General features: G+C 43.1%; 1 protein-coding gene across 3 annotated transcripts in view; it reads left to right on the forward strand.

Annotated features, from left to right (window-relative positions):
* Positions 1-1,239: 1,239 nt before the first annotated feature.
* The window catches only part of GALK2 (galactokinase 2), an 83,522-nt gene continuing 59,102 nt past the window's right edge, over positions 1,240-25,659 (forward strand). Inside the window, exons 1-4 of one of the 3 annotated variants that reach the window (XM_084640438.1) lie at positions 1,240-1,511; positions 6,498-6,586; positions 10,668-10,791; positions 20,350-20,440. In XM_084640438.1, the coding sequence (XP_084496564.1) occupies positions 1,459-1,511; positions 6,498-6,586; positions 10,668-10,791; positions 20,350-20,440 (357 nt within the window). In that variant the 5' untranslated portion in view covers positions 1,240-1,458. The remainder of the gene's footprint in view (positions 1,512-6,497; positions 6,587-10,667; positions 10,792-20,349; positions 20,441-25,659) is intronic. The other 2 variants (XM_084640439.1, XM_084640440.1) reach the window with 2 other exon arrangements.

The raw sequence follows: 25,659 nt of genomic DNA on the forward strand, positions 1-25,659 counted from the left end.
CTTAAATTGTGAAAGAGTTTTAAAACCAGTGTTGTGCCTTTCGATACAACAGCTCTAAGGCACAGTTGAGGTTATGGAATGAAAGACAATGCGAGTTGGATCCACTGAAATAGATCTGGAACCCCAGGAGGTCCTTCCCGGAGGGGAGGATACAGACTGGTCAATGTGGTGATGCCTGAACCGCCTGTGCACACAAACTGGCCGATCAACTACTTTTAATATGATCAAATGGGGCTACTCTAATGACACGAATATGCAAATATGGTGAGGTGCAAAATATGAAGCACTTGCTCGTTTGCCGACTCTTTGGGGTGACCTGTACAAAGGAGGATCTTGCTGCAGTGATGGAAAGAGCCATTGCTTGTGCACGGTTCTGGAAAAACATCTAGTTTGTGACAAGGACACGAGAAGAAGCAGAAGTGCAACATTGGAATTCACTTACCCTGTGGGTCTGCCAGAGCCCAGGTCTATAAACCTTCTGAGCAAACTGAAAGGCCCTCTTTCCTCCTGCACAGTTAGAAAAGGGGTGGAATGAGGATTTGATAGGTTTATGGACGACTGATGTGAAGAGAGGATTGTTTTTACTCACCAGAGGGGTTAGTCCACACTAGAAATTTGTATGACAGTATACAATACTATCTATGTTAGGGCACTTATAACCTTATAGGATAGGTACCTTTTGGACTGTATGGATTGAAATAGCAGGATAAAATAACAAATAATAATAGCCATCAGCCTGCTGGGAGATGTAGCTGACCAAATCAGTTACTCCAAATAACCGGAGTCCCTATTCTGATGGATAATAGGGTGCCATAGGAAGGGGGGGGGGAGAATCCAGCACACCATAGAAACACCCACAAATAACACAAACCATCAGAATAAAAAAAGCAACGCCTTCAGGATAAGGCATTTTGCTTCCTCTGTTAATGTTTATTTTGTGTTTTCACTGTATGGGTTTGTTGTGGGGGAGAGATCTGGGACCGACCTTGTTCGTGACCCTTGTTCAGAGGAGACATTGAGTCACGTTGCCCTTTTCTGCAATTACATTGTATGTTTTTAAGGCACTGGGCTGTCAGTCCTGGCTCGCTGGGAGAGAGACCCTCTCCTTGGGAATTGATTTGCTTTGTCTTTCACGGAGATCTTACACATCATTGGTGCAGACATTTAAAAAAAGAAACCCCTCCTCCGCTCCTATTGTCACATCAACGTCAAACGGCCTGCCGCGGGGGCGGAGCCGCTTGTCCGAGCCCTGCTGGATGTCTGGGCGGTGGCTTGCCCGGCAGCTTGGCACAAGCCCTGCCCCGAGCACCCGGACCTGGGCGGGGAGGAGGCAGGGCTCCCCCGCCGCCCGGAAGGAAGGGAGACCTTGCCTTGTCCCGTGATAGCAGCCTACGGTCCCGGCGGCAGGCAACCCGCCGCTGCCTCTCTGCCGCCCCGCACAGCCCCGCGAGGCCGAGGATGGCCTCGGACGCCCCCGCCACCCTCCCAGTCCAGCTGGCGGAGCAGCCCAGGTGGGTGGGTGTGTGGCCTGGAGCCGGGCCCGTTCGGAGAGCAGGGGCCCAGCCTGCGAGCTGGAGCGGCCCCGGCCCTAGGGGCTGCGGACGCTGGAGGCGGGCTGCAAAGCGGCTCCGTCTCTCTCGGGCTTTGCCGGGCAGCGGCCGGTGCGGAGGGCGCGGCAGCCGCCCCCCGGTGCAGGCTGTGTCCGGGCTCTCCTCTGTTCCGCAGTGACGGCGAGCGCCGCTGAAGGGCGCCAGCGGCACGGTCCTGGACCCTTTCATTTGTCCCCAGAAGGGTGGCCGGCCTCTCTACGTATAGGTGCTGGAACTAGGGTGCAGGGGTTGCTGCACCCCTTGGCTTGAAGGGGTTTCCATCATATCCAGGGTTTACAGTTTGGTTCAATGGCTCTCAGCCCCCCCAGTGTAAACATTGTTCCAGCACCGCTGACGGTAAGCACAAGGAGCCACTTCGGGGGGCTATCCTGACTCTGATGGACCTAACCAGCTTTTCCCCCAGAATGGGAGGAAAGTCACCATTAGTGTGACCAGCCACCCTCAAACTGCTGATAGCCACATGGAAAGGGGGACTTTGTGCAATCCATCATCTCTTTGGGAGACTCTGGCAGAGGAGCCATCAGTGCAGATCCCTCTTCCCCCTTCCAGATGGGAGAATAAAGGGGGAGGAACCTCATAACCAGTTCAGGTTTCCCTGTTCCCTCTTCTGCTATGGCAGTGGGATGGCAACCCAGTCCTTGATCTTTCTCTCCTTCCCCACTCCAAGCTCCAACCCTGTCATCCCTAGGAATTCCAAACATTGGAAAGCCAACCCAAAAGGCAGTGCAAAGTTACCCCACATCACCTTTCCAATATTCCTTAACGAAAGAGGGACCACCTCTCTCCATGCCCCTGTGTCTAAGGCCTGCTCTGTTTGGAAGTGTTATCAGGAGAGTTAAATCTCATTGTGCAGCAGAAGAATGCAGGGAAAGTCCCGTAAACCTCTGATTTTATGTTAGCATTCAGAGAAGAGGTGTGTTCTAAATTGTTCCTTCTCCTGTCAGATTACACTGCATTTCACTTAATTTTAATTCACATCGTTTTGAAATTTGCCTGTGCAAAGCTGAAGCAAATGGGAGTTGTGTTGTTCAGCAACTCTGAAAAATCAGATCTGATTTAGATATCTAAATGGAAGCACCTATGTCAACATTTTGGCCAAAGTTTACAAATAGATGAGACTATTCTTGCTTACAAAACACATCTTGTGGTATGTCTACTCTTACAATGCTACTGCCGCAGAGCTGCAGTGCTGTAGTGTTTCAATGTAGACATCACCTGTGCCGGCGGGAGGGAATCTCCCATTGGCATAGGTAATCCACCTCACCGAGAGGTGGAAGAATTCTTGGGTTGACCTAGCACTGTCTACATAGGGACTTAGATAGGCTTAACTATGGTGCTGGGGGGCTGGAGTTTTCATATCCTTGACTGATGTAGATAAACTGACTTAATTTTCTAGTCTAGACCAGGCCTCTGAGAATAAATTAGTCAGTATAAATCAATCCCAGTTACCTCTGTTTATTCTTAGGCTATGTCTACACTGCACTTTCTTCGTTAAAACTTTTGTCACTCACAGGTGTGAAACACCCCCCCCCCCCCCGAGTGACAAAAGTTTTAACGATGAAAAGCGCTGGTGGGGACAGTGCTTCGTCAGTGGGAGATGCTCTCCCGGCGACGAAGCTACCCCCCCTCATTGGGGGTGGTTTTATTTTGTCGCTGGGAGAGCTCTCTACTGGAGACAAAGAGCGTCTACACTGTGTACTTTACAACGGTGTGACTGTAGCAGCACAGCTGGGCCATTGTAAGATACGCAGTGTAGACATAGCCTTAGACCCCAGCACCACTATCAAAATAGCTCTAAGCCAAAGAGACATTCTGGATACAGACACACAAGGAAATACAAGCATCTCACATTAACATAATTTCTAGCATTCTGCCAGCAAATTTCCCTGTGGACAGAAGCCTATTTGCAAGAGGCATTTTCATGATTGTGATCCAAAAAAGGGGTTGTGGAATGAGATGGCAAAATTTGCAGATGACAACAGGAAGATAGACGAGTCAAGACTAGAGAAAAGTGCAAAGAAATTAAGAAATAGACATGGGAAAATGAGAACATTTAGAGATATAATAGGATAATATTTTCTTCAAGGCATAAGCCAACCAGCAAATGAAGAGGGATAGGAAGAATCTTTCCCTCTGGACACACTGTCTACCAGGAGGTTTCTTGCATATCTCTCCAAAGTATCAGATATTGTTCATTTTAAAGACAGAATACTGGATTAGGTTGACCCCGGGTCTAATCTAGCAAGGCAATTCCTATGTTTTCATTTGTAAGCAGTCAAAGTGGATTAAAGTGCAGAAAGGTCTAATAAATAATTCACAACAGATGGTGGTCTCCTGTACAGCTTTATGACTAGAGAATTCTTGATTTGCTAAAATATTTAGAATATGGTTCAAGACAATGGTACGAAGTTTACAAAGGGATACAAATTAAAGTTAATCTAATGTGAAATATCATATCTTTTTTTTCATTGCTACTCCTGCTCGCTCTTTGCATTGACTACATTTGAAGTTCCAGTCTAGGGCTAAAGGTAGAAATCCTTCTAGGGCATGCTACAGCATTTGTTCTTAGGAAACTGGCTACAAAATACATTGAATTGGCTAGGTCCTTGGGAGCCACCCATTTCCTCAGAAACAGAAAGGTTTTTGAAGCAGTATAATAGCTGTTTCATGACATTATTTTTAAAGATTGTTTCTCCTTTATCCTACTTGACTTCTTGCACTTCATCTTTTTAATTTGCTGCTGCCTTTAAAGAAAGTTAACGGGCTGCTTTGTAACCAATATTACTTCAGTGCTGTTTTGATGTGAACTTACTATCATGTCTGTAATTACAGCTTCTCGTGCTGCACTAGGATGATGACTTAGCCCCTTCTCATCCTCCAGCTGCCCACTCACTGTCCTTGGTGTGATACTCAGGGAATCACTTGTTTACAAACACAGGAAGGGAGATAGCATTCTTCATAGTCTTATTAAACAGTGATTTTTCAAATCTTTATTTCCAATGAAACTTTCATGCTATTAGGTAAAACCAGAGGAAAATTTGAGAAAACCATTTGGGACAGTTGCTGAACCACTGTACAGAAGGTATTGGCTGTATAAGTCATGGGGGAAATATAGGCTGATGCTTAAGACATGGTATTTATAGTTTTTTGCATGCATGTATTTGTAAATAATTGTATAAATTCAGAAATTGGTTTTATCATTTTGATTTTTGTCAATTTGACTCCAGCCCTATCCCCAACTAAAAACCACAAATCCATAGCAGTAGTATCTCTACGGGCTCCACTCTTATGGTAGCATATGCAATTCTGGACAAACAGCTGATTTGACTGTGGTTTAGCACAACATGAAATTAAAGTTTGTCAAGGGGATTGTTGTGTGGTGTTCAGAGCAGAAGGCTGAGAGTCAGGACTCCAGGATTCGGTTCCTTCCTCTGTCACGCATTTGTTTGGTGACCATGGGCAAGCTGCTTAACATCTCTTTGGCTCAGTTTTCTCACCTGTAAAATGGGAATAAATATACTTACCTCACATAAGTGTTGGGAGATTTAATTAAAAATTTGTAAAATACTTGGAAATGCTCAGATGGAAGGTGCCATAAAAGTGCAAAGTATTATTTAATCCAATATTTCTGTGAAATAGTAACTTTCCTTTCTCCCCTTTCTTTCTATCATTTTCCTAATGTCTGATCTTCTCTATGCCACAATAACTTCTTTCAAAAAATTGCTGAGAGACCAATGCCTAAATTTTCAAAACTTGCTACTGATTCTGGATATTTCAGTTTTTGACAAATTTAAGACACATTAAAGTGCCCTGATTTTCAGAAGGGCAGAGCACCTAGATTCTGAAAATCACCTCCTCTTCAGGGATTTTTAAGTTGAGTGTCCAAACATTGATGCACTAGTTGCTTTTGAAAATGTAAGAATTATCACACTGTCTGAAGTGGTTCATGACCGTGAGCGCCAGGGCAGACTGTCAAGAAGCAGGTCAGAGATTCCAGACTGGTTGTGTGTTCCATAATTAGATTTCACCAACCATAGGCGCTGACTTCGGCTGGCTACCCCTGGCCGTGCCCTGCCCCAACTCCACCCCTGCCCTGCCCGTTCATGCCCCACCCCCATTCCAATCCCTGCCCCAACTCCACCCCTCCCTGCCCCTATTCCAACTCCTTCCCCAGATCCCCGCCCCGGCCCTGCTTCCTCCCCTGAGCACGTCATATTCCCACTCCTCTCCCATCCCTCCTGGAGCTTGTTACGCTGCAAAACAGCTGTTTTGCGGTGGCAAGCGCTGGGAGGTAGTAGGAGAAGCGGGGATGTGGTGTGCTCAGGGGAGGAGGCGGAGGTGAGGTGGGGCAGGGGTGGGGAGGGGAGCTTGGCTGCCAGTTGGTGCAGTGCACCCACTAATTTTTCCCTGTGGGTGCTCCAGCGCCTATGTAACCAACCCAATAACAAGTGTGAGGTCCTAAAATATTATAGCAGTCTTACCATGGAGTCACAGACAGTCCCCTTCACCATTCCAGTCTATCTTGCCACCCAGGCAAGCTGGACTTAGGCATGGTCTACACTTCAGAGTTAGGTCAACGTAAGACAGTTGAATAAGTGTCTACGCTACAATGTCCTCTCGCCAACTTAACTCACCTGCTACGCCGACCTAATAACTACTCCACCTCCATGAGAGGCGTAGTACTTAGGTCAGTGTAGTTGCTTACATAGCTTGTTGCTGCCTTTGACAATCCGAGTTGTTAGGGATGCGCAGTGCTAGCAGAAGTAGGGTAGTGTGATCATGAACAGCCAATTTCACGGGCACTGCCTTCTTCTGGGCCCCAGGGGTGCATGGATTTCCTGCGTTTTCCAATGTATTCCTTCTAAAGGATTCCAACCTGCCTTTCAGATTGCTGAAGCTGAAGAAGATGTTTATTTCTAAATTTGGATCGGCTCCCAAGTTTTATGCTCGTGCACCAGGGCGAGTCAACTTAATAGGTAAAAGAAGAATATTATTTTCTTTAAATTTATGGCAAGTTCCAAACATACAACCTAAATGTTTGTGATCTTTTTATTTTTGGTCAAGGGGTGCCTGTGCTTGACATTAAGTCATAAATGGGAAGGAGAAAATATTACTTCATTAGCTTTTAACTGCATATTATTACAACCTGTAGTTCACATTAAGGTCACAATTCAGGACAGCATCTTTATTCAGGACGGGCGTAATTTTATATTTTAAGTGCCATCTTGAATAGGTAAGGAGTTAAGGACATAAATGCTTTTCTGAATCAGTGCCTAAAAATCTCCTTCCTGGTTAGGTTTATGGCTCATTTCCCTACCATGGTTTCTGCAGCTCAGTCTCAGGCAGATCTAGGATGCAGTTGAAGTTTGTAAGATGGTATCATGAAATCAACCCACATCTTTTCTCACTACTACAATTCAAATCTTCAAACATAGTAATGCATCCTGGCACAGAGTACTACATTTTGATGAGAGCTGGAAATGTTCTGCCATAGTTTTCCCTCCCTCATTCTATAGAAATTCCACACAGTTGAGCCCACAGAGATTAGAATAGTAAGTTGGTCTGGGAAGTAAATATGGTTATTTCATACCTGTTTTTTTAAAATGTGGCTTCATTCTGGAGACACCCATTTTTATTTTATGATCATGCTCTTTCTAGAGTTCAGTTCTCTGTGTAATTAGAATATGACCCAGCCAGTCAGGCAACTTTCTCCATGAAAGGGTTTTTGCTACAGATATGGCAAATATAGTGCAATAGAGCTCTCAGAGGGCCGGGTGGTCTAGCGGGTAGTGCACCCAGTATTGCCTCTCAATACGAAGGCCTTTCTGTCCAGTTCCTCACCTGAGGATGGGTTTAGCTTCCCCTCAGGTTGCAATGTCCTTGCCCTCTTCTTATCAGAGGGGGGAGTGAGAGTGGAATGTGGCTTATGCCTTACCTGCAACAGGGTAGGGGACCTTGGGCCTTCCCATTCCACTGGCTCCCACCCAGAGCCCTATGAGATTCAACAGTGTCCAGCACCGTGGCATGCCCTCAGAGTTACCCTCTCTGGGTCACTTCTTACCATCTGTCTCTCCTCCAAGGTGCCAGTATAACATAACAAAAGAAAAAGAAAAGACAACTAAACCTTCAGCCCCGACTGGACTCCGCGTGCAGTCCTACTCCCCATAGGGAGACTTTTTCAGCACCCTTGTCCAGGAGCCTTCAGGTTAGGTCTGTCTTCCTCCCCAACCTCTCACTGACTGAGTTGTGTTGCTCCTTTTTAAGCTTCCTCTCCAGCTGGAGCATGCTTTGCAGGTCTGGAGGGACAGGGCTACCTGGGGCCAGTATTGTCCTTTAACCCCTTTGGGCCCAGTGTGGGGTTTGTAAACCCATCACATACACATTAAAAACATTAATTAGCCTGTTATGCAGTCAATTTAAATTTTTACTTTGAACATCTGTCATGTGAGATAATTAGAGTGGAGAACAGATGTTGCCTGAAAATTATTCCTAACAGAGAAGGTACTTGCTATGTCCATTTTCTTTATTGAATGTTATTTTGTATGTTATGAACAATTGTATTAATGATGATTTAAATATTAGTATTTTCCTGGAAAAAGTCCAGCTATGGTATGAAAAATGAATTCCTGCAAAAGCCTTATGCAGTGGGTGATGAATCATTCAGATGAGCAGAAGTTGTCACGGGAAGGGAAATTATGTATTGCATTTATGTTTGCGGTATGCTAACCATAGGTGAAATGGAAATAATTTAACTTGCTTGTCTTGCTAATTTTACCAGTTACATGTCAAGCACAAATAGTCTTCCTGCTCTAACTGCCGGATAACAGTCCATCTATCACCTTGTAATTTTGTTAAAGAACATAAAGGTTTAAAAAGAAATGAAGGTTACAAAAAATCATTATAGAAATGTAAAGCTTTGGTGCCTTAGTATGAAAGTTAAGATGTGCAGAACAGTCTAGCAGTTGGGATTTTAACAATAAGAGCTGTAAAGTGTATATTCTGAAATGACTGGCAGAAATTGTCTAGGACATGAAGCAATTCTGCACTCCTACACTAGCCATTAGAATCAAGGATGTTTCTTCTGCTGCTGCTGATTCATAGATTCCAAAGCCCGAAGGGGCCTTTGTGATCATCTAGTCTGAACTTCTGTATTATACAAGCCCTAGAACTTCCCCAAAATAATTCCTTAAATATATCTTTTAAAAAAAATCCAATCTTGAGTTCAATATTGCCTATGATAGAGAATTCACCATGACCCTTGGTAAATTGTTCCAGTGGTTAATTACTCTCACTGTTAAAAATGTTCACCTAATTTCCATTCCGAATGTGTCTAGCTTCAACTTCAGTTATTGGAGCATGTTATACCTTTCTCTCTTCTAGATTGAAGAGCCCAGTATTAAATATTTGTTCCCCATGTAAATCAAGTCACCCCTTAACTTCTCTATATTCAGCTAGATAGACTGAGCACCTTGAGTCTATCATTATAAGGCTGGTTTTCTAATAGTTCTCGTAGCTGTTCTCTGAACCCTTTCCAATTTATGAACATCCTGCTTGAACTGTGGACATCAGAGCTGGACACAGTATTTCAGCAGCAGTTGCACCAGTGCCAGAGGTAAAATAACCTCTCTACTCTGACTTGAGAGTCCCCTGTTTATGCATCCCAAGATCGCATTACCCCTTTTGGCCACAGCTTTGCACTGGGAGCTCAAGTTCAAAAGATTATCCACCATGACCCTCAAATCTTTTTCAGAGTTACTGCTTCCCCCATCCCATATGGATGGTCTACATTCTTTGTTTCTTGATGTTCACATTTATGTTTCGCTGAATTAAAACACATATTGTTTGCTTGTGCCAAGTTTACCAAGCAATTCAGATCACTCTGTATTAGTGACCTGTCCTTTTCATTATTTACCACTCCCCCAATTTTTGTATCATTTGCGAACTTTATCAGTGATGATTTTATGTTTTCTTCCAGATCACCGATAAAAATGTTAAATGGCAAAGGGCCAAGAACAGATTGCTGAAGGCCCCACTAGCAATACACCCACTTGACAACGATTCGCCGTAGACAATTATATTTTGTGATCTACCAATTAGCCAGATATAATGGTGCCATGTTAATTTTATGTCATTCTACTTTTTTTCCATCAAAATGTCAGGTAGTACAAGTAAAACATCTTACAGAAGTCTATTATGTTGTCTTTATCAAACAAACTTGTAATCTCAATTTAATTTGACAGGATCTATTTTCCATAAACCTATGTTGACTGGCATTAATTATATTACCCTCCTTTAATTCTTTATTAATTGAGTCCTGTATCAGCCGCTCCATTATCTTGCCCAGGATCAATGTCAGACTGATATGCCTATAATATTGGCACAACATTATCTTTCTTTTCTTCCAGTCTTCTGGAACTTCCCTAGTGTTCCAAGACTTATTGAAAATCAACATTAACGGTTCAGCAAGCTCCTAAGCCAGCTCTTTTACAATTCTTGGATGCAAGTCATCTGGATTTAATGATTTTAAAATGTCTAACTTTAGTAGCTGCTGTTTAACATCCTCCTGAGATACTAGTGGAATGGAAAGAATGTTATCATCCTATGAGAATACTACATTATCTGTTATTTTGCCAAATACAAAACAGAAATATTTATTGAACACTTTTGGCTTTTCTGCATTATTATTAATAATTCTACCATTTCCATCTAGTAATGGACCAATACTATTGTCAGGATTCTTTTTGTTACCAATATACTTAAAAACTCCTTATTGTCCTCTGCTAGCCCCAGATTTGTCTGTGTGTCCCTTTGCTTCCCTTATCTGTTATCTACAATTCTTAGCTTCTGGTTTATATTCATGACTATCAACTTGTATTAGTTATAGGTTTCATTATTGTTTTTTATAGGTGCCTTCACTTTCCTTGTAATCTAGGTCATTTTTTTAACCCATTTGGCCTTCCTCAATTGTGGTCTTTTTGGGCATCTAGTAACATGTTCTTAAACAAGGATTATTCCAAAATGCTGTTAATTTTCTGTTATTATTTTGTTGTTTTCTAGGAGAACATATAGACTACTGTGGATATGCTGTGCTCCCTATGGCTATAGAGCAAGACATACTTATAGCTGTTGAACCTGTAAAACCTCAAGTTGTCCAACTAGCCAACACAAACCCTTTGTACTTGTAAGTATTAATTTATTTATTTCTTATATTAATTTATAATGCACTCATCATTTCTTATACTAATTTGTAATGCACTCAATTGCACCACAGTTACAAGATAAACTTGTAAAAGCCAAGTTTAAACCAATGTAAGTGTCTTCAGAAGTGGAACATCTGTATGCAGACAAATCCTCAAAGGGCAGAGTGCCACCTACTGAAGCACGAACAGTACTTCCTTTAGAAACCAGGTGTTGCTTGAAGTGTTCCCTTAGCCCTGCTCTACATTGGGTGGTGGGGGGGATCGATCTAAGATTACGCAACTTCAGCTACATGAAGAACGTAGCTGAAGTCGACATACTTAGATCGACGTGCCGTGCTGTCTTCACCGCGGTGACTCGACTGCTGCTGCTCCCGTCGACTCCGCCTGCGCTTCTCGGGTGGAGTACAGCGATCGACGGGAGAGCCCTCGGGGGTCGATTTGTCGCATCTAGACTAGACGCAGTAAATTGATCCCGGCTGGATCGATTGCTGCCCGCCGATGCGGCGGGTAGCGTAGACATACCCTCACAGACACTGGCCCAACCTGACCCTGTTTAGCTTGTGAAATCTGCCAGCGCACAGCATGTGATGATATATTTAGAGATTAATTGTGTACAATGGTATAGCAAAGGTGTATGTCAGGGGTGAGCAAACTATGGCCCGCGGGCTACATCCGGCCCACAGGACCATCCTACTAGGCCGCTGAGCTCCCGGCTGGGGAGGCTCGCCCCCTGCCCCTCCCCCACTGTCCCTCCTTCCCTGCAGCCATGCCACCGTGCAGGCAGCGCGGCTTGCACCTGCCCACTTCCCAGGCTTTCCAATAAGCCTGTCCTGCCGCTCTGAACGGCATAGTAAGGGGGCGGGAGGAGTGGGGGGCAGAAGGTCCTGGGGGGCAGTCAGGGGATGGGGGACGGTTAGATGGGATGGAGGTTCGGGGGGGGCGGTCAGAAGTCAGGGAGTGGGGGGGGGTGAATAGGGTGTGGGCTCCCAGGGGGGCGGTTAGGGACGGGGGTCCCGGGAGGGGGCAGTCAGGGGACAAGGAGCAGGGGGGGTTGGATAGGGTGTGGGGTCCCAGGGGGGCGGTTAGGGACGGGGGTCCCGGGAGGGGGCAGTCAGGGGACAAGGAGCAGGGGGGGTTGGATAGGGGGTGGGGTCCCAGGGGGGCGGTTAGGGACGGGGGTCCCGGGAGGGGGCAGTCAGGGGACAAGGAGCAGGGGGGGTTGGATAGGGGGTGGGGCCCCGGGGGGCAGTTAGGGGCTGGGGGTCCTGGGGCCCCACCCAGGAGTTCTGAGGGGGGCAGCCAGGGGGCAGATAGGGGGCGGGGGCCAGGCTGTTTGGGGAGGCACAGCCTTCCCTACTCGGTCCTCCATACCGTTTTGCAACCCCAATGTGGCCCTCGGGCCAAAAAGTTTGCCCACCCCTGGTGTAAGTGAATTTCTGTAAATACTATAACAGTTTTCTCAGCAGTACAAAATCTAATCAGATGGAATGTCACTGGTTCTAGTTATGCTATATATACACTGTCTAAGAGGGTGAGGTTTACTACTTCTCTCCTCCACCTCTCTGTTCAGGTTTCCCCTAGCACAGCCCTTCTCTCAGAAGGCCACTTTGGCCAAATAAAATTCAGAAACCTTTTCATTGCAGGTTTGACTGTTGAGAGGGAGGGATTCCAGAATTAAAATAGGCCTGTTCTCTAAATCGAGTATCACTCTCGTTAAATTCAGATGCTGCATGACTTCTAGGGCCATGTTATATTTGCAGGGGAAGAGCTGTTTTGATAGGTGCTCAGTGAAGCAGTGACAGAAAATTTAAGCACTTTGACTAGACTGGTCTTTGAGCCAGGACTTGGCACAGCAAATAAGAACCTAAATAGCCCCCTATTAAAACAAGTAGAATTGAAACTAAACCTAGAATTATAGTTCTTGAATTAAAATAGCATGGACAATCAATATATTTTTGTAGCTGTTTTGGCTTCCATTTGAACTCATGTGGTTTTGGCTTAGGAGAGCTTTCTGCAGACAGCATCTCTGCTTCACTGTAGCCCTCCTGGTTAAAAGCAAAAAGGAACGTATCTTTCAACACTTTTGAGCATTATACTATCAACAATTGCCTTTGAGCTGCTGAGTCTTTTTTTACCAATCTGTCACAGATCTAGGGTTTATGCATATGCTGAATGAAAAGCATGTGCCCTTTGCTAATGAGGGATAACCACAAGTCTCCATAGAGTTACCCTTTCTTAGCTCAACCTTGATTTTACAGACTGCTGAAACGTTTCACAATGTTTCAAACCTGTTTCACCCTGGAGAGTTCATTTAAACTTTTAGTAAAGTGATAACAGAACAAGTTGCAAAGAGTTACCTTTTCAGATCGTAAAAGCTTCTCTGCTGACAAGGTGCCCTTTGATATCAGTTGGACCAAAGGACTATTCAAAACCTGTGCAACCTTTTGAGGTTTCACTAGTCTAATGCCACCATAGTAAAGAATATGAAGATAGAGACTATCTTGACCAAACTTCAAAGGGATTGGGGAAATACTACAGGATAATAGCCGTCAGCTGGGTATCCATCTCATGGCACAGTAGGAAAGCCTTGTATTCAAGAAATCAAAGAGTCATTAGTAAAGGGTTCCTAAACTTCAGATAACAGACTGAAGCTTCAGTAGACAAGCTGATGAGAGCCAAATTGTCCAGAAGAAACAAGATTTAAATAGCATTTAAGAAAAAAAAACCCAAAACCCTCAACCACATCGACATTTCTCACTGCACGAGCAAGCTCCTCTGTACTTTATGTACAGATATATGAATTCTGGAGTCTAACCTTGCAGCAAAGGTTAATTTCCCCAAGCATTCTTTGACATTCTTTGATTAAAGAGGGATAAAGAATGATTTGAACAATCTGTGTCCTAAACAGAAAAATTGCTAGTGACAGGTCAAATATATTGAACAGTGTGTGAATGAGTCAAGTGCCTTAGCTGTGCATGTGGCAAGGGCAGAGGTATGTGTCCATAAGCTGGCTGATTTGGGTGTGCCATGACAAACCTACTGAGTGATGTCATTGTAGTGCTTTTATCCACATTGAGTATGTCTACACAGCATTTTGGAGCAAGCAGGAGTGAGCTGCTCTACCGGTGTCAACAGACATGGTCAAGCAGGGCTCATGCTAGTGCTCTAAAAATAGCCGTATAGACAGTGTTTTGAACTTGTGGCTCAGACTGTAGCTCGGGCTGCATTTTGGAGCAAACAGGAGGGAGTCTCTCAAGTCTGTCAATCCTCTTCAGGGAGGCTCACTCTTGCTTGCTCCAAAATGCTGTGCAGACATTGTCAGACATTCTATTTATATACATGGACATCACTTTCCACTATACTGTGCTTCCTTCAGTTTGAGTTTTAAAGGTGACCTGCAAATATAATGCATAAGCTTCTCTTTAGCAATGAGGGGGAAATTCTGCTTCCTCCTCCTTGACTGCAGAGGGCCCTACCTGCACCTGAATCATTATGGGGGGGACAGTATTCTAATGCACTGTTTATGTGAACTAGATGTTCTTCAATTTCCCTAGCTATGACCAAAGCCAGTAGCAAGAGAATAGAGAAAGGAATAGTAGCTCTGTTCCTGCAAGGTACCATAGACTTCAGTGAGTGTTGAGGAAGCCGATCAACTTCCTAGAGATCCTCAGTAACTTTCAGGATCAGGCTCAGACTGAATATCCTCTAAATAAGAGTTTAGCTCTATAACTGGTAAGCTACAGAAATGCAAAAACCACTGCAGCTAAAACAAGAATCAAATTGCTCAAAAAAGAGTCCTAAGAAATTATTTCAGTATTGATGTAATTTCCAGAGTAGTTTTAAAACGTCAAAATTTTTTTTTAGCATCACTGTTCATTTTACAAATAGGTTCCCCCCCTTTTTATTTAAACTATATTGTATCAGGCTTGGCAAGGACTTATGCCTGTGACACGTAGCAAATAAAAAGCCAACTTCTCTTGCAGTTCCTGTTTGAGGAGGTTTCAAAAATTAGCATTGTGCACTCCAAGAAGTCATAATTTTCCTTTATCCCAACGGCCAGGAAATGGAACCACATACTTTTTACTGTTTTGCTTTGTCATATAAAAGAATAAAAGGTACAAAGAAAATCTGAGAGATGTTTATTTTGGAGATAAATGGACTTCAAACCTACTTCCTATCACAGACAACAACAATTTACACACACTGATTGTCACCCCTGTTTTTTGGGGGGATTATCCAGAAAACAAATTTAAATGAACCTAGCAATGGCATGTTTCTCATCACTCCAGATAAATATTTTCTCTTCTGTTGTTCAAATAGCTTAGCTATTTTGTTGTGTTCAAAAGTCATAAGCAACGAGGCTTTCATCTCTTCCTCTAGGAGACTATTCCACAGTCTGATAGATCTCAAACTGGAATATTTTCCTGATATCCAGCCTGAATTTTCTCTGTCTTAATCTCATCTCATTGCTTCTGCATAAACCCCTTGTATCACCCAAACTAACCACCCTCCCCATCTTCTTGTTAACTGTCTACAAATATTTTAATATTGCCTTCTTCACAAGGTCCCATTAAATGGTACTGTTGTGTATAGTTGAAATCATAGCAGACTGTGCATCATGTAGCAAGCTATGTTGTTCCTTTTAATGTTAACCTCTCCAAAATGCTGTAAAGATTGAATTCAATTAATGTTGGACTTGAGGATACAAATGAAAAAATAAAGTTAGTGAATAATAAGCATGAGAGCTGAAACTGTAACCTTGGTTAGAACTAGGTCATACGTTCCAGACTAGAAATGCAGTGGCCAACTACAATGCTAGCAAGGACTCTGAAAGTCTGGTGCCACTGCTGGGAGTAGACTCTTCAAAGAGGGAGCAGAGTTTCTGCCACCGTTTGACGCCAGTCAGGAGACGAAGGGCTGATTTACACAGAGAAGTTATGCTGCTTTAATTGTACGGGTCTAGTTAAAGTGTTACAAACTCCCCTTTGTTGTTATATCAATATAAAGGTGTTTTATACCAATAATAGCGGCAAAGAGTCCTGTGGCACCTTACAGACTAACAGATGTATTGGAGCATAAGCTTTCGTGGGTGAATACCCACTTCGTCAGATGCATGTAGTGGAAATTTCCAGAGGCAGGTATAAATATGCACGCAAGAATCAGGCTAGGGATAACGAGGTTAGTTCAATCAGGGAGAACGAGGCCCTTTTCTAGCAGTTGAGGCGTGAACACCAAGGGAGGAGAAACTGCTTCTGTAGCTGGTGAGCCATTCACAGTCTTTGTTTAATCCTGAGCTGATGGTGTCAAATTTGCAAAAGAACTGAAGCTCAGCAGTTTCTCTTTGAAGTCTGGTCCTGAAGTTGTTTTGCTGCAGGATGGTGACCTTTAAATCTGCTATTGTGTGTCCAGGGAGGTTGAAGTGTTCTCCTACAGGTTTTTGTATATTGCCATTCCTAATATCTGATTTGTGTCTGTCATATCTCGGGAACTCTCTTTCTGCCCCGCCACCCCCACAAACATGATACAGTTCTGTGGTGATCTGGAAGCCTACTTTCGCCGTCTCCGACTCAAAGAATACTTTCAAGATAACACTGAACAGCGCACTGATACACAGATACCCTCCCACCAACAACACAAGAAGAACTCCACATGGACTCCTCCTGAGGGTCGAAATGGCTTCTGCTGATGTGCACAGGCAGAAATTGTGGAAAAAACAACGCTGCTTGCCTCATAACCTAAGTCTTGCAGAACTCAATGCCATCCACAGCCTCAGAAACAACCCTGACATTATAATCAAAGAGGCTGATAAAGGAGGTGCTGTTGTCATCATGAACAGGTCTGATTACCAAAAGGAGGCTGCCAGACAACTCTCCAATACCAAATTCTACAGGACACTTTCCTCAAATCCCACTGAGGAATACACTAAGAAACTGCACCCTCTACTCAGGATACTCCCTACACTAACACAGGAACAAATCAACATACCCTTAGAGCCCCGACCGGGGTTATTCTATCTACTACCCAAGATCCACAAACACGGGAACCCTGGATGCCCCATCATCTTGGGCATTGGCGCTCTCACTGAAGGACTGTCCGGATATGTGAACAGTATCCCTAATGATGCCACAGCACAACTGGTTGCTGAGCTCTGTAACTTTATCCTCACGCACAATTATTTCAAATTTGGTGACAATATATACCTCCAGACCAGTGGCACCGCTATGGGCACCCGCATGGCCCCACTATATGCCAAAATTTTTATGGCTGACCTGGAACAATGCTTCCTCAGCTCTCGTCCACTCACGCCCGTTCTCTACCTACGTTACACTGATGACATCTTCATCATCTGGACCCATGGGAAGGAAACCCTGGAAGAATTCCACCACGATTTCAACAGCTTCCACCCCACCATCAACTTCAGCCTGGACCAATCTACACGGGAGGTCCACTTCCTAGACACCATGGCGCAAATAAGTGACGGTCACGTTAACACCACCCTATACCGAAAACGCACCGACCACTATGCCTACCTTCATGCCTCCAGCTTCCATCCCGGACAAACCACACGATCCATTGTTTACAGCCAAGCGCTGAGGTACAACCGCATTTGCTCCAACCCCTCAGACAGAGACCAACACCTACAAGATCTTCACCATGCATTCTCAAAACTACGATACCCACATGAGGAAATAAGGAAACAGATCAACAGAGCCAGACGTGTACCCAGAAGCCTCCTGCTGCAAGACAAGCCCAAGAAAGAAACCAACAGAACTCCACTGGCCATCACATACAGTCCTCAGCTAAAACCTCTCCAACACATCATCAGTGATCTACAACCCATCCTGGACAACGATCCCTCACTTTCACAGACCTTGGGAGGCAGGCCAGTCCGCGTCTACAGACAGCCCGCCAACCTGAAGCATATTCTCACCAGCAACTACACACCGCACCATAGTAACTCTAACTCAGGAACCAATCCATGCAACAAACCTCGATGCCAACTCTGCCCACATATCTACACAGTGACACCATTACAGGACCTAACCAGATCAGCCACACCATCACCGGTTCATTCACCTGCACGTCCACCAATGTAATCTACGCCCTCATGTGCCAGCAATGCCCCTCTGCTATGTACATCAGCCAAACTGGACAGTCCCTACGTAAAAGGACAAATGGACACAAATCAGATATTAGGAATGGCAATATACAAAAACCTGTAGGAGAACACTTCAACCTCCCTGGACACACAATAGCAGATTTAAAGGTCGCCATCCTGCAGCAAAACAACTTCAGGACCAGACTTCAAAGAGAAACTGCTGAGCTTCAGTTCTTTTGCAAATTTGACACCATCAGCTCAGGATTAAACAAAGACTGTGAATGGCTCGCCACCTACAAAAGCAGTTTCTCCTCCCTTGGTGTTCACGCCTCAACTGCTAGAAAAGGGCCTCGTCCTCCCTGATTGAACTAACCTCATTATCCCTAGCCTGATTCTTGCGTGCATATTTATACCTACCTCTGGAAATTTCCACTACATGCATCCGACAAAGTGGGTATTCACCCACGAAAGCTCATGGTCCAATACGTCTGTTAGTCTGTAAGGTGCCACAGGACTCTTTGCCGCTTTTACAGATCCAGACTAACACAGCTACCCCTCTGATGCTTTATACCAATCATGGTGTTCCTCTGTGGGAAGGAGAATGAACTAGGCCGGTATAAGGCACAGCTCCTTTACATTGGTTTTACTGAGACCCCACTAGGAGTTGTATTGACATAACTATTTTGGTTAAAAAAACAAACAAACCGACAAATCAGACCTCTAATGGATATAGTAATACTGGTGCAAAACTGTGGAGACCAGGACCAGGCCAGTTTAGGAAGCACACCGTTCGTAGCCTATGAAAGGGTGACAGAGTACCTGCTCCCTTTTAGCATCTGGAAAATGTTTGCTGAGTCAACCAAAACGCCTCTGGAGACTCCTGCTGCTGCACAGCCCCTCTAGAGATGCCACTGCGGTGTAGATTGTCGCTTGAAAGCCCCAGTTTAGCCCCTAATGTTTGAAAAATCAACATTCGCTTTTCCTGACCTTCTGAATACCTTTGCCCTTTCTGTGTTGGGCCTCTGTTGCACAGACAGCATCAGTTGGGCCCAATTATGTGATATAAATCTGACTCATATTTATAAGTAATTCACACTTCCTTCTGAATAATGCATGTGCCCTCTGCACGGAATGGGGGTAACATGGGCTCATTTCAAAACCAGGGTAAAAGTGATTTAGCTACAATATTTAGTGCACAAATAGTTTCTTGTATTCAGATTTAAGACTTCTATCATTTTAAAGTGAAGGAGGAACAGTAAAAAAATTCTGAGAGTTATCCTGGATGACATCTTACCTCCTCTGCATAGAACAGGTTTACATTTGATGTACAAAATATGTCAGCAATAGAGGCTGCTAGTGGAATTTTAGTATGTAAATATTAAGTGGTTTGGGGTGTCCAAAGCAGTAAATTCAGTTCTGCTTTGGTGGGCTGCCACTCACATCAGTGGATTATCTCAAAAGTAATGGAGAAGAAATCTTGACTAAGGTTTATGAGTGTAGAGAAAGTTTTAAAATGTATTTTTATTTATTAAGCACATTTGGAGGGATGATAATTATTTGTTTTAAGGCTTTTGCTTCTCTGAGGCTCTGATTTAGGAAAACACTTAAGTATATGCACACCTGCCCCCATCGTTGGCCACTGGATTCCCCCATTCACCGCTGGTGGGCTGTCGAGCAGGGATCCGGCCAGCAACAGGACCCACCAGTACTGATGTGGGGGAAACAGAAAATATGGCACAACTTGTCCATTTTTAAGAAAAAGTCGGGACACCTGCAGGCGGGCTTAAATATGGACTGTCCCTTTAAAAATGGGACGTCTGGTCACCCTACACATAGGTATCTTCAAAAGGATGCTTTTTTGTTACAAATTATATATTTAAAAATACAAATGTTCACACCTACTCTGTCACTGATAACTTAGAATACTAAAAAGAAAGAGAAAAATTGGATTTGTGTTTTAATATTTAGAGTGTGGTAGCTGTTTTTTAAAAACCAAACCAAACCCTTTATCTCATTTTTCTCAGCATTGCCAGAAAATACACTCATCAGTTTCCTTTTCTGGTTATAGCACAACCTTGCAATATTTGAGATGCAAACTTTGCAGGTAATTTGTTTTGTTTAAATGGCTGCTTCCATTGGAATGTTTTAAAAAGGCATGAAAACGTTGTTGGTGTTCAGTTTCATAATTTGTTTTTACAGAGCCCAGTTTCTGGGCCAAATTTGATGTATTAGCAATGTTTCCATTAAACAGCTTTTTTGTACAATCGGTGAATAAGGTGGAAGAAGAGCCAGAGGAAAAGAATGTAATATGTATTGTGTAAAAAAAAATGTCCAGGACAAAGTTTAAATGTTGCTGTTTCATCAGCAGATGGCAGCAGTAAGCCATGGAACTAAACTTACTGACATGTTTATAGACTTCGTGTTATATCTGTTTTTTCAGGGATTTCAGTACTAGTGTGAATAACATTCACATTAACAAAACCAAACCTGTGTGGCACAACTACTTCCTATGTGGTTTGAAAGGAATTCAGGTAAACCAAATTCATTTAACACATATGTATTATATGGGCTACCTTTTAAGATTAAAATATAATGTGGGTGTATGTTATATAATGTCCTATTATGCTTATTTATAAAATATGTTATTTAATAGGGCATTTTTTACTCATACAACTTAATTTGTAGCTGTCTTTTGTATCCTATTAACTAAAGTACTTTTATATTTATGTTAAAATATTTGTAAAATACTTTTGTTTTGCTTGTATGAAAATATTTGCAGAATACAAAACCTACATTAGATTTATTATATACATTATTATACAGAACAGTGTATTAATTTAGTCGGATCATGATCAGACTCATTAAAATAGAAAAATGTAAACTGAAATAGTCAAAGTTAGACACGTTGCTGAACAGAACCACATGCTTAAGGTTTATTTTTAAAAGGGGGCTGTAGGTTTGGAAATATGGAACCTAAAATAATAATTTGTTCCCTCCTCCCTGTCCCCCAAGTGAAGACTATTTTAAAATGTAAATAATTCCTAGGAGTACTGGAAAGACACACAGACCCCCTCTCCGGAGTGCATGAGAACCAAATAGTGAAATTGATGGGTCCGATTGCACATGCTAGGCACAAGGAAATGCAACCCCCACCCCCATCCAATAACAAACTGGATAAAGCAAGCAAAATAAAGTAGTTTTTAAAAACAGTTTCAGTTGCAATAATCTGCTTCAAATTATTAGCTGTACAGGCTTTTCAATGCATGTCTTTGGGGTGGGATTTTCAAAAGCTCATAACTCACTTAAGAGCTAAAAGAAAAGTAGTACTTGTGGCACCTTAGAGACTAAGAAATTTATTTGAGCATAAGCTAAAGTCATTGTACTCCTGACTCACTTAGGTGCTTTTGAATGTACCAGCATCTTAGCTTAACTATGCCTTTAAAAATCATACTTGATTCAGAATGAAACAACAGCTCTTTCTTTATTAGGCTGAGAAAAAAAAGGAATTTTAGTACATCTATTTCTGTCTGAAACTTTGACAGAATAGTGAATGTTCAGTTCCATAGTTCATTTAGCACCTTTAAAACATGTTATACTATGCAATCATAGTAACAAACTGTTCTCTTTATGATCTAAAATTCCTGTCACTGCCCTATATGTTTCAAGCCCCAATCAGTGACTCCTATTTGCAGTGATGTGAATATTTTCAATCTCTGAATTGCCCCACAAGTAAAACATTCATTTAATTTGTATTTACTTTGCAATTTTATGCTAGTTTTCTTTACAGTAAAATGGCTTAGAGAAACATGACCTAAGTGTCCCTACATATTTTGGGGTGTGCTTTTGAGAGTTAGATCTTAAAAATAATTTTTTAAGCTTGATGGTTAATATGCAAAGCAGGTTTGTATACTAATGCTAGCAGAAAATAAGCATAAATGCTACAGACTCTTAAGAAACATTCAAATGCAAGTACTAAGAAGGTCCAAGGGGATAATCTGTTTATATGAAGTTGAACATGTTATCCTTTTGGGATAGAACTATTGCAGAACTTGGCAAAGTCCATTTTCATTTCTGAAACTGGAGTAAGTTTTTTATTTAAACATTGCGTGATAAGTTTGCAATTCTGATTCACATTGAAGACAACCCTGTGGATGAGTTTCTGGTTAAATATATTACTCAAGTAGTTTTTTAAACAGGCTTGTCTGATGTTCTGCATGAACGAGCATTGGCAGCAATAGCATTTCAATTAATAATTTGTTTGTATTTCTGGAAAGGGAATTTTTAGATAATTTGTAGCAACGAAGAGACACATTCAACAAGATCTTTCTTATGTGCTGCATGAACTCTGCCCTTATTGCCTGCAGTTGGCTTTATTTCAGGAACAGGAATAGATTTTTTTTTTTGTAGGAAAAGAGGGGAGCTTCTTTCTGAGAAATGTTGGCATTTCTCAGGTGATTGTGATGGTTACGTAAATCTGCATTGGCACATTGATGTGTATGTATTTATACAATTTATGTGAGTGATATTTTGGTTGGTACAATATGGTGTTTATTTTGAACCAAAGTGTACTAGAGATGATATAAAAATTTTTGTGAAAGATGAGAACTAAAATGTTTAAAAATGTAAGAACAGAATACAATCTACAGATACAGTTTTGGGATCCGTGAATGAAAATTATATATGATATTAATCTTGTGTGTGTGCATGCATGCACACACAATTAGATTTTGAGCCACAGTAAAATCTCTAAAGTTATCCCTTTGCTTTAAATATAAATAGTATGATAGCAGTCATCAAAAGCAGAGTGGCCTCACATAAACTCGTAACTTTAGAGTTAGAAAAGGTCCTCTCTTACTTGTACAAATATTTCTCATATCAACTACCTACTGTTCTTTACTGTATACATATAATTAATGCATAGTGACGACCAAGTGACTTCATTATACTGTATATGTAGCAGAACCAAGGTTATAATATCCATCTATTTTTTTCCAAGCTGCTAATACAACTGTATACAAACACAATTAATATTAACCACAAGTGGTAAGAATGCAAGCCAAAACAAGGAAAGAATAGATTAAAGAATATTTAGATAAATTAGATGTATTCAAGTCAGCAGCCTAACTTCAATACCTGGAAGATACTAGAACAAATTATTAAACAATGAATTTATAAGCATCTGGAAGACAATAGGGTTATAAGGAATAACCAGCATGGTTTTGTCAAGAACAAATCATGTCAAACCAACCTAATTTTTCTTAGACAGGGTTACTTGCCTAGTGCATGGGGTGGGCAAACTATGGCCCGTGGGCTGGATGCAGCCTGCGAACCATTTTAAGTTGGCTCACAGTTCCCGCTAGGGAGTGGGGTCAGGGACCGCAGCATGCAACTCGGCCCCGCTCTGGTGCTCCAGCTGGATTGGGGGCCAGAACATGCGGCTTGGCCCTGCTCCCACGCTCCGGTGGGGTCGGGGGCCACTCCACGTGGCTCCCAGAAGCTGCCACAAGGCTCAGCTCTGGCTTCTACGTGCTCCAATGGCTCCCTCCAGTGCTCCAATGGGAGCTGCAGGGGCGGTGCCTGCGGATGGGGCAGCGTACAGAGCCGCCTGGCTGCGCCTCCACGTAGAAGCCTGAGAAGGGATATGCCACTGCTTCTGGGAGCTGCTTGAGGTAAGTGCTGCTCAGAGCCTGCACCCCTGAGCCTCTCCCCATGCCCCAAACCTCTGCCCCAGCCCTGATCCTCCTCCCGCTTTCCAAACTCGTCGACCCCAGCCCGGAGCACCCTCCTGCACCCCAAACCTCTTATCCCCAGTCCCACCCCAGAGCCCGCCCCCCCAGCCAGAACCTACACCCCTTCCCACACTCCTGCCCCAGCCCTGATCCCCCTCCTGCCCTCCAAACCCCTCAGTTCCAGCCCAGAGCATCCTCCTATACCCCAAACTCCTCATCCCCAGCCTCACCCCGGAACCCGCACCCCCAACCAGAGGCCTCACCCCCTCCTCCACCCCAGCCCCAATTTAGTGAGCATTCATGGCCCACCATACAATTTCTATTTCCTGATGTGGCCCTCGGGCCAAAAAGTTTGCCCACCCCTGGCCTAGTGGATAGGGGGAAGCTGTAGATGTGATATATCTTGATTTTAGTAAGGCTTTTGACACAGTCCTGCATTATATTCTCATAAGCAAACTAGGGAAATGTGGTTTAGAAGAAATAGCTATGAGATGGGTGCACAACTGATTCAAAGACTGTACTCAAAGAGTAGTTATTAATGGTTCTCTGTCAAACGGGGAGGACATATCTTGTGGGGTCCTGAAGGGGTCAGTCCTGGATCCGGCACTATTCTGTCTTTTCATTATTAACTTGGATAATGGAGTTGAAAGTATGCTTATAAAATTTGCAGATAACACCAATCTGGGAGGGATTGCAAGCACTTTGGAGGACAGGATTAGAATTCAAAATGATCTTGACAAATTGGATAATTGGTCTGAGTTCAACCAGATTAAATTCAATAGAGGTGAGTGCGAAGTATTGCACTTAGAAAGAAAAATCAAATGCAAAACTACAATATGAGGAATAGCTGGCTAGATGATAGTACCACTAGGGTTATAGTGGATCACAAACTGAATACGAGTCAGCAATGTGATGCAACTGCAAAAAAGGCTAATATCATTCTGGGGTGTACTAACCAGAGTGTTACTGGGGTGTAAGACATGGGAGGTGACTGTCCTGCCCTACTCAGAGGCCTCCTCTGGAGTTCTGTATCCAGTTCTGGGTACCTTGCTATAGGAAAGAAGTGTGCAAATTTGAGGGAGTCCAGAAGAGAGCAACAAAAGTAATCAAAGGTTTAGAAAAGTTGACCTATAAGGAAAGGTTAACAACACCGGGAATGTTTAGTCTTGAGAAAAGAAGGCAGAAGGGGAGGGGGAGGGAGTGGCCTCATAACAGTCTTCAAAGATGTTAAGGGCTATTATAAAGAGGACAGGGATCAATTATTCTCTGTATCCACTGAAAGTATAACAAGAAGTAATGGGCTTAATCTGCCACCAGGGACATTTGGGTTAGATATTGGGAAAAACTTACTGTTTGGAAGGCTAGTTAATCTCTGGAACAGACTTTCAAGGGAGGTCATGGAATCCCCATCATTTGAAGTTTTTCAAAACAGGTTGGATAAAGACCTGTCAGGGATGGTGTAGGTTTACTTGGTCCTGCCACAGTGCAGGGGGCTGGATTTGATGACTTTCCAAGATCCCTGCCAGCTCTACATTTCTCCGATTCTGTATTTGATGTCTGTTTGATTCAGGGAGTTTGCATTCTTACTCGCGGGCTGCATGTAAAACTACCACATGGCTAAAATGTCTCAAACTTCAGTTTTACAAGGATCTCTACAAATTTCCAGTGTATTTTGGATTACAAATGCAGAATGCTGGCTCTGACAGTATCTTATGTTAGGAGACCCTGAATTTGGGAACTAATGTGACATCACAGGGCATGAGTCACAACAGAAGAGTATCTAGAGGTTGCAGTAGCAATGGAAATCAATAGTTCTGTGCTTTAGTGCCTTTTCTAATTTAGTGGAGACTTATAATAGGCTATTTTCTCTTTCAGTTCAGAAATATTCTTGGTAGTTGAGCTGTAGAGCAGTTTCAAGAATAGAAAAAAAAATGTTTTAAGCACCATAATTCAGCAACAACTTGTCTGAGAGACCTCAGAAATTCTCTGCTGTCCTTAGACTGAGCATGCACAATATCAGG

This window comes from Lepidochelys olivacea, assembly GCF_965140295.1.
Source record: "Lepidochelys olivacea isolate rLepOli2 genome assembly, chromosome: 10".
Taxonomy (NCBI): Eukaryota; Metazoa; Chordata; order Testudines; family Cheloniidae; genus Lepidochelys; species Lepidochelys olivacea.